This window comes from Megalobrama amblycephala, linkage group LG21 (genome assembly GCF_018812025.1).
Source record: "Megalobrama amblycephala isolate DHTTF-2021 linkage group LG21, ASM1881202v1, whole genome shotgun sequence".
In the NCBI taxonomy this organism is placed as follows: domain Eukaryota; kingdom Metazoa; phylum Chordata; class Actinopteri; order Cypriniformes; family Xenocyprididae; genus Megalobrama; species Megalobrama amblycephala.
This window is the reverse complement of record NC_063064.1, coordinates 15,683,487-15,692,843: the sequence shown is the minus strand read 5'-3', so window position 1 is coordinate 15,692,843 and position 9,357 is coordinate 15,683,487. Positions and strand designations below refer to the sequence as shown.

The following is a 9,357-nucleotide window of genomic DNA, read 5'->3' as shown; positions in this document are numbered from 1 at the left end:
AGCTGTGCGACTTATGACTGGTTTTGTGGTCCAGGGTCACATTTGTTCTGAAATTTCACAAAATGTTTTTGTGAAATTTGTGTAATATTTTAATTAGATCATATATTATTATTATTAATATTATTATTATTATTTTCTGATTTTCAAATATTATTTTAATTGCAAACATTACCCCAAAAACATTTAATACATATTTAAAAGCTCCTTTTTTTTAATTAAAAGAGTAAAAATAAATAAATAAAATGCTTAATAAACTAAAAAATAAACAAATTTTACCTAAACTCACAATATTTTTGAAATTGTTAAAATATATGAAACATAAATATATTGTTTCTTGGTGTTTGTTTAGGAAAACACGGCATGTCACTGACCCATATTCAGGATTTGAAGTCCTTTGAACTCTCTTTAAAGGCTAGACAGGTAGCTTTTGAAAAACACTGACTTAACTGTGTAAGTATTGGAGTGTTTTTGAAAGGGGTGTTTATGTTATTCTGTTCTTTGAAACACTGTAGTCTGCCTGTGGCTGCCAAATTTCTTTTCCATTTAAACAGAAGGAAATGAAGAACCTTCCAGTGTTTTTTGGAAATGTACTTTGTAACCCAGCAGGCAGTGCAGCCTGACCACAAGAAGAAAAAAATGTTCTTCACATCCATGATACAGCGAAATAGTTTTGTTAACACATTTCTTATAATAGAGGGATACACTTTATAGCATAACTGCAGTGTTTGGAAAGAAGCAAAAATGTATTTCTAAACTATGTAGGGTTAAATTAATCAATGTCTTGATCTCATTCAGTATATTTAGAGTATACATCCATAATTCCACTCATGTTCTCCATCATCTCTAGGACTAGGTTTAATTACAACTTCCAGTCAGCATACATTCACTGTACATCCAGTCAAAACACTGCTTACATGTGTTCACTGTGGTCTGTGTTTGCATTTTCATGAGCTCCAGTCGTGTGTGCTGTTTTTCTCTTGGCACGTTATGACTGAAGTCTTTGTGACTGTTTTGTGGTTAGCAGACTGCTGTAGCAAAGTCATGCCAAGCCATAGGCACAAGACAGGCAAGCTGGAGGAGATGTTACAGAGCTGGTAAGACGATCAGTTCACAGGACAAGATATTTCTGTTGCCTTGCATTTCAGAGCTAATGCATTCAAGTGCAAATGCCTTATGAGCGATTTACAGGTTGAGTGTTACCTGTGGTAAAGAAGCCTGTGTTTTTCATTTCTCTCAAGGCCTTGTTTCATGGATCTATACTTCATGTTACTTTGAAAGCTTTGATAAAGCCTGTTGATTAATCCCAGTCTGCATGTATGGTTATGATCAGTTATTTCCTATTGAGATCATCTGCCTGTGAATATGACTCATGTTTTGGCTGCAGAATCACATGCTTTTCCCTAAACTGATGCCTAGAGGGAGCTATATCTCAAACTAAACATCATCACTACACAAAGACATCAGAATGATTTTTTTTTTTCTTTATTTGTTAAAAAATAATAATAAAATGTGAGTTCTGATAAAACAAAATCATTATAAGGGTTTGACCAATGCTTTAGGTTCACTAAAGTGTACTTTGGCTTGTAAATTTATTATATGCTAAATTCTAGCTACTAGAATAATAGTAAATTCAGAGTGAAAATTATACGTCAGTATTTATTTATGTCAATATTTACGTCATGTAATTTAAATCACAATGAACAATTTTGCCCCAATAAAGTTTTGTTTTATTTATTTATTTATTTTCCCAAAGTTAGTGTACTTTGGTAACCACAAAGACTGTGAGATGTAACATGTGAAGAAAACAAAGACAAATCACAGTATTTATGGAGTATTAGTATAGTAGTAAAATATTTTATGGAGTGCCATTACTATCCAGCTGTTTTTGTTTGTTTGTTTTGTCAAATTATGCAGAAAATATTTGTAATCGCTTGTATTTAGGATACTTAAAGGGATAGTTCACCCAAAAATGAAAATTTGATGTTTACCTGCCCAGCGCATCCAAGATGTAGGTGACTTTGTTTCTTCAGTAGAACACAAATGATGATTTTTAACTCCAACCGTCATGGTCTGTCAGTCAAATAATGCGTGTCAATGGGAACTCCATTTATAAGAGTAAAAGAACACGACAGACAAATCCAAATTAAACCCTGTGGCTCGACGACACATTGATGTCCTAAGACACGAAACGATCTGTGTGTGCGAGAAACACACTCATTGAAGCAAAGCGTGAGACATCAGTTCCGTCAGCAGAGCGCGTTTTTTGATCTCACTAACCGGATGCTGAACGGAGTTGGACATAGTGATGTTTTATAGATAAAAATAAAAAATATAATACTATTCGGTTTCTCGCACAAACTGATCGTTTCGTGTCTTAGGACATCAATGTGTCGTCACAAGCCGCAGGGTTTAATTTGGATTTGTCTGTGCGTGTTTTTTTGACTCTTATAGATGGAGTTCCTATTGACACAAATTATACGGCTGACAGACGGCAACAGGTTGGAGTTAAAAAAATCATCAATTTGTGTTCTACTGAAGAAAACAAAGTCACCTACATCTTGGATGCCCTGGGGGTAAGCAGATAAACATCAAATTTTCATTTTTGGGTGAACTGTCCCTTTAAAATTTTAGCTAGGAATTTAGCCTTAGCAAAAGAGAAAGCCATTTTATTTGTTAGATATTAATTCCAACACCTTAATTTCTGCTATAAATGCTGTTAAACACAGTAGATTATTTGAGATGTTGGTGGAAATGACAAAAAAAAGATTAAAAAGATTAAAAACAAAAATGTGTCCACCAAAAAAGAAAATTCAGTCATCTCTTTCATGTGAAAAAAAAAAAATAAATAAACAAACAAACAAACATATATATATATATATATATATATATATATATATATATATATATATATATATATTTTTATTTTTTATTTATTTTTTTAAATACTTCTACATACTTCTATCTACTATGTTCTAACATCTTTATGTTCCACAGAAGAAAGTCATACAGTTTTGGAACAATGAATGACTAAGTAAATAATGACAAAATTTTCATTTTTAGGCTTAGAGCTATAGACATTAGAATAAGATAATTATACATTATATGGTTAAAATTTCAGCGGAATAACTTGCTCTACTTGATCAATAATATTTTAGGTAACACTTTAGTTTTGGGACCAACTCTCACTATTAACTAGTTGCTTATTAGCTTGCATATTACTATAGCATATTGACTGTTCACTAGTACTTATAAAGCACATATTAATGCCTTCTGCATGACCATATTCTGCATCCCTTAATCCTATCCCACACCTAAATTTAAAGGATTAGCTCACATTAAAATAAAAATTACCCCAAGCTTTACTCACCCTGAAGACATCCTAGGTGTATATGACTTTCTTCTTTCAGATGAACACAGTCTGAGTTATATTAATAAATATGATGAATCCAAGCATTATAATGGCAATGACAGGACCAACGAGTATGAAACTCAAGAAAGTCCATCCATTATAAACGTACACCACAGGGCTCCAGGATTAATAAAGGCCTTCTGAAGCGAAGCCTTCCGTATTCAACTTACAAAAAAAACATAACTGACGCAACGTCAGGTATACTTTTTTCCTTAGTTGAATACGGAAGGCGGTCTGGTGGAAGCTAGTTATTTTACTTTATATCATGTTAAATATTGATATTTTTCTTATACAAATGCATTGCTTTTTTTCAGAAGGCCTTTATTAAGCCCCCGAGCCGTGTGGAGTACGTTTATATTCAACATGTTCTCCAACCAATATGACCATATAGGTTGTTTGTCACTTCCCTGAAATACAACCCATAGGAGTGTTTAATAAAGTGGCGCCCCTATCGACAACAGGACACTTTCATTTTAATTCATGAAATACGACCCATAGGAGCGTTTGCTAAAATTGCTCCCCTTTCGACAACAGGACACTTTGATTTTAATGCATTGTTCCCTTTTATCTGCATCATATTTCAGGTTTCGCGTAGCTCAGTTGGTAGAGCATTGCAATAATGATATGCAATCATGTGATCATGTGATCGTGGGTTCGATCCCAGGGAACGCATGTGCTCATAAAGTGTACATGCACTATAAATCACTAAGGTTAGGTTTAGGGATGGGGTGGGTATAGTTGTTAATAAAAAATTAGTTTGCTAAATGGAAATAGGAGAAATGGTGTAAAAAGTCCACACGTTGCATTTAAATGAACACGCAATTTGATTGGTAATGACAGTCATATGCGTCATTTCATGATGACAGGCGTAACACGACACTGTCATTATTTTTACGCCCGCTAGAGGGCGCTTGACTTCAAAACGTAAATATAGGTTGTAATAAGGTGCTTGAAAAACGACCTATAGGGTCATTTTTTTTTTTGGAGGACAGTCTCTTTATAATGGATGGGTGCACTTTCTTAAGCTTCATACTCGTTGGTCCCGTTAATTGCCATTATAAAGCTTTTATGCGTCAGGATATTTATTAATATAACTCCGAATGTGTTCATCAGAAAGAAGAAAGTCATATACACATAGGATGGATTGAGGGAGAGTAAAACTTGGGGTAATTTTCATTTTAAAGTGAACTAATCCTTTAACCACTACAACTATTACCTTACTAAGTATTAATAAGAAGTAAATTAGGAGTTTATTGAGGCAAAAGTCATAGTTAATAGTGTTAAATGTGTTCCCCAAACTAAAGTGTGACCATAGTTTCATTCTTCATTTACACACATGAGGTCATCACTCAAGATAATTTAAGAAAACACGTCTCAGAGTGATTCAGGTCACCTCTGTAGTCTGACCTCTGTGTGCTGAAACACAAATCACATATCAGCCTAAAGTTCAAAGAGGCTAAGTCACGGCTGGAGAGAGATCAGTATGAGCAGGGACAGAGATGGCAGGAATGTAAAGTGTTTCCTGATGCTGAGTTCACCACCCTCTGGGATCAGACCCTGTGCATTCTGGGCCTGAGGCTTTTTAGAGACAGTCAAGCTACGTGCAGCTAAAGTTTGAATAATATTTTACAGGGCTGATTTGATCGAATCGTCTTTACATGCATCCAAATAGTGTTCAGACTGAAGGGGTACTAGGGGGTGAGGAATCCCATTCTGTTTCATTGTATATAACTTGAATTTTCTGTCACAATTCATGCTAAAACTGGCTAGCTAAAGTTGTTTTATAGGTGATTAGCTCGCTGATCTAAACAGACCTAAGTTAAGCAATTTACAGAAGTAGACTGGCATATCCTTGTGAAAAAGAAGTACACTTTAGTATACTTTTAAAAAGAGTACTTATTAGACAAATAATACTTAAGTGTGAACTGAGTGTAATGTTTTCTGTCACTTGCATGTTAATTGCAATTAAATGAATTAGTTTAAATTAAGTCATTTGTAGTTATTGTGTTTCTCTTCAGTGATTCTGGTTAACAGTAGGTGTTCATCACTAACGCTCAATCATAACTTAATTAATCGCTTAATTATCTCATTAACTTGAACTCTGCTTCAGTGTTACTTTAACACAATATAGAGAGGGACCATATGTAATCTGAGCAGAGTTTATTTAACTCTGGGGATTTTGCTGTGTACATCATCTATACCCTTTTAAAATATGGTAAAAGTCCACTGATGAATGAATGGAAACTAAAATATACTTTAATGTCACATCTATTCAAACTTGTATGTCATATTTACAAATATATTTAATGTAATGATGAATATAGTAATAATCACTGGTTATACTTCAATTAAGGTGCCCTTGTTACAGTATAATTATACAAATAAGTATTGAGTAATTTTAATTAACAACATGTACTTAATATATCATTAGGGTTAGGGTTTGGTTTAGGGTTTTGCTTGTAATTATGCATAATTTATACTATAGGACATTTAGTACATGTAAGATGTGTAACAGGGAGACAGTAAAATAAATTGTCTTATTGGTATTAAATCTCTTGGTAAAAATAAATCTCTTCACACCTGTAACTAGCAGTGATACATAATTTTCATTCATCAGAAGGATCTTTTTGGAAGGAACTTTAAGAAATGTATTTATTTTATTTTATTTTGTGTATGTGTGTGTATGTATGTATGTGTGTGTATGCGTATATATATATATATATATACACACACACGTATAATTTTTTTTCATGTTTACTTTTTTTTTTTTTTGACATTGATTTTGGGGAGGGGGATCATTTAAGGGGTTAATAATGGACAACATTTTGTTTACTGTTTTCATGATGTCCTATTCTGTACTGTCCCTAAAAACCAATAAAAAAGATTGGGAATAAAAATAAATCTCTTATTGGTATTAAACAAAAATAAGTTAAGTTACAACCACTTTATCCAATAACTTTACAACTGCATTTGGAAGGTTGAAAATGATTTTGAAAATGTTCATTTTTGTTGTTGACTTATTGGTACATTAAACCAAACATTAACAATTCCCTCTAACAAAACTATGTTTTTTCATGTTCTCCTTCCCTTCAAACATTAAATGAAAATGGAGGCTCCCTCAAGACCTGTGGCTGTGATGGTATATTCAGGAGCTGTCAGAACATGAAGCTTTCTGGCTTTGTATCCTGCACTGAGTCCAAAGCACACCACCTTTAGCATGCCACAGATCTACTTACCAAAACCAGCTGGCTGCAACCAGCCATCAAAGACCACAAGAAGAGAGGCCTCTCAGGAGATGGAGGACCTGACATTCCTCAGGATGAGTGCCTGGAGATATGAAACACACAAGAGATTGAATGGCAGATGAATGTTTAATATTGACCGCAGTGTTAGCATTGCCACTTCTTGTCTGGTAAATGACTTGAATCAGTAAGTCTGCATCTGAGGAAAATGTGATGAATATGTCTTTTTTGAATCTGAAGCAAAAATGTATGCTGTGCCTCTTGGGAGGCTCAGAAGTAGGAAAAGTCTGTAGAGTTGTATACGGCTCCCTAATGCACTGTTGATAGTTTGGTTAGTCTCGCCGCGAGGGCCGCATTCTCCTTAACGAGAAAAGCTTGATGTATGCAGAAGCAGATGTCCCTAACATGTTCCACAGCTGGGAGTGATCGAGACCAGCCACTCAACACTGGTGAAAAAAAATGGACTTGGGATGGAGAAAGGCAAGTCTTCTGTAATTGGACAGGGTTTGAGAGGGGGCTTCGGAGGGTGGAGGCAAAAAAACTTGTAGGGGAGAAGGGGTATTTGCAATCTTTGCCAAAGTCACTCCATATTGCTACAGGGACTCACAGTGAGACAAAGAGAAGGCAGTGCCTTTGTTGATCAGGTAGGTGGGATGCTGTTTGCTACTGCCAACATGTTAGTGGAAGATTTATTTATTTAGCTATTTATTTTCTTGTCTTGTTTTGAATCTCTGCATCAATAGAGACTTGTTGAAATGTTCCTCTTTGGATTTGGTACTGAGTGGAATAAGCTCACACTAGCTGAATACAGATTTTGTTTTGCTGTTTGTTTCTGGAATATTTTCTTTGCAGGAATATGGTTAAATGTTTGTTGTTGTTCTTATGGTTTTCATTTTCCCCCTTCACTACTGACTACTTTCTTTTGTCACCAACAGATGTGTTGCTGAGTGTATACATGAATTATGAACATTAAATGCCTGGGTACATGTTCATTTTGTAGAATACCAGTAGCCACTATTCTTCAGGTTTATCTTGCAGAAGGAACCATTTTTGTCTAATGTACAATAATTTCTGTATCTTTATCTACATTTCCTTTTTTGACCTTATGACTTTTCTTGGCTGCAAAACAGTTTTAAAGAAGCCTAAACTGATTTTCTGCTTTTATAGGGGTTTTGGTCATCCAGCCTGATCTGGTTTTCTAGTTTTAGATGGATTTTCGGGACTTTTCAGCTAGACAATCTGGAAGGCAAGCTAGTCACCCTGCTGAAAAAAATTAAAAAAAACTGCTTAAATTAGACTAAGTTGGTCTTAGCTGGTTTAAACCGGTCTTGTCCGAAATGGTATTCAGCTGTTCATGGCCAAGCTGGTCTATTTGCTGGTTTAGCTGGTCAGACAATGCCCAAAACCTCCTTTAAAACTAGCCAGACTATATGCTGGAAGACCTTAGGCTGTTTTTTCAGCAGCTGGTTTGGCACCCAGCTAAACCAGCTGACTATCATCTTATCTGGGCTGGGACGCCAGCTGGACCAGCTTAATCCAGCTAAGACCAGCAATCCATCTGTGGCTGGTTTTACAGCAAGCTTGCCAGTAATTAATTATATAATCATTTTAATTAATCCTATAAATTTTAAATTGTTCTTTCTCTCTGCAGCTGTCGAGTCACTTGTTTCTGTGACAATGCGGCTAGTCGCTCTCTTGCTATTGGGACTCCTGAAGTTCACATTGGCTCAGGACAGAGATCCCTTCCAGTGGCTTTCTTCTCTGCACAGCCATGGTTACGCCTCTCTGCAGGCTGACAACACCGGGGGAGAATGTCCCGAGGAGTGCGACTGTCCTCCAACCTTCCCAGTCGCCATGTACTGTGACAACCGCAACATGAAACAAATGCCCTACATCCCATCCCGGATGAAGTATCTGTACCTACAACACAATCAGATCACCGCTGTCCCAGATAATGCTTTTGGAAATGCCACCAACCTTGTGTGGGTTATGTTACATGAGAACCACATTAACTCAGTGGGCAAGCAAGCGTTTGCTAAACTGGTGAACCTGCATCGCCTGTACCTGAACAGCAACAACCTAACCGAGGTGCCATCCAACTTACCTCGCTCGCTACGTGACCTTCGTCTTAATCACAACAAAATTGGCAAGATGCCCCCCAATGCTTTTGAGGGCATGGAGAATTTGACCATACTTTTGCTCCATAACAATGGCCTCGAGAATATTGGTGGTGGCCTGAAAGGTCTGAAGTCGTTAACTCTGCTGGATGCGAGCAGTAACCAGCTCAAGAAGGTTCCAGATGGTCTTCCTGAGATGCTCCACCAGCTTTACCTAGAGTCCAACTCCATTGAACAAGTTCCAGCAAACTTCCTCAGCCAGTTCACCAACCTGCAGTATTTCCGTATTTCTCACAATGAGCTCACCAACAAAGGCATTCCCCAAAACACCTTTAACAACAGCGGTCTGGTGGAGCTGGATTTGTCCTTCAACAAGTTGGAGAGGATTCCGATTGTTAGTACCAGTCTGCAACATCTCTATCTTCAGGCCAATCAGATCAAAGGTGCAGCCCTTTTACATATATATATTTTTTAAAGCTTGTAAACACTTTCATGGCATTTTTTGTTCATTTACTTGATAAAATGCAACTATTTCAGCCTTATTTATTAGAATTACTGTAGTTTTTTTTTTAATGAAGTATAATTAGAT

The 9,357-nt window shown here is 36.1% G+C and overlaps 1 protein-coding gene across 9 annotated transcripts in view; it reads left to right on the top strand.

Moving 5' to 3' along the window:
• The window catches only part of fmoda (fibromodulin a), a 104,014-nt gene that overhangs the window by 92,502 nt on the left and 2,155 nt on the right, over positions 1-9,357 (top strand). For 6 of the 9 annotated variants that reach the window (XM_048172462.1, XM_048172460.1, XM_048172458.1 and 3 more), the window contains one exon: positions 8,303-9,211. In XM_048172462.1, the coding sequence (XP_048028419.1) occupies positions 8,329-9,211 (883 nt within the window). In that variant the 5' untranslated portion in view covers positions 8,303-8,328. Of the gene's footprint in view, positions 1-6,214; positions 7,296-8,302; positions 9,212-9,357 lie in introns of those variants that run through there. The other 3 variants (XR_007182110.1, XM_048172455.1, XM_048172463.1) reach the window with 2 other exon arrangements.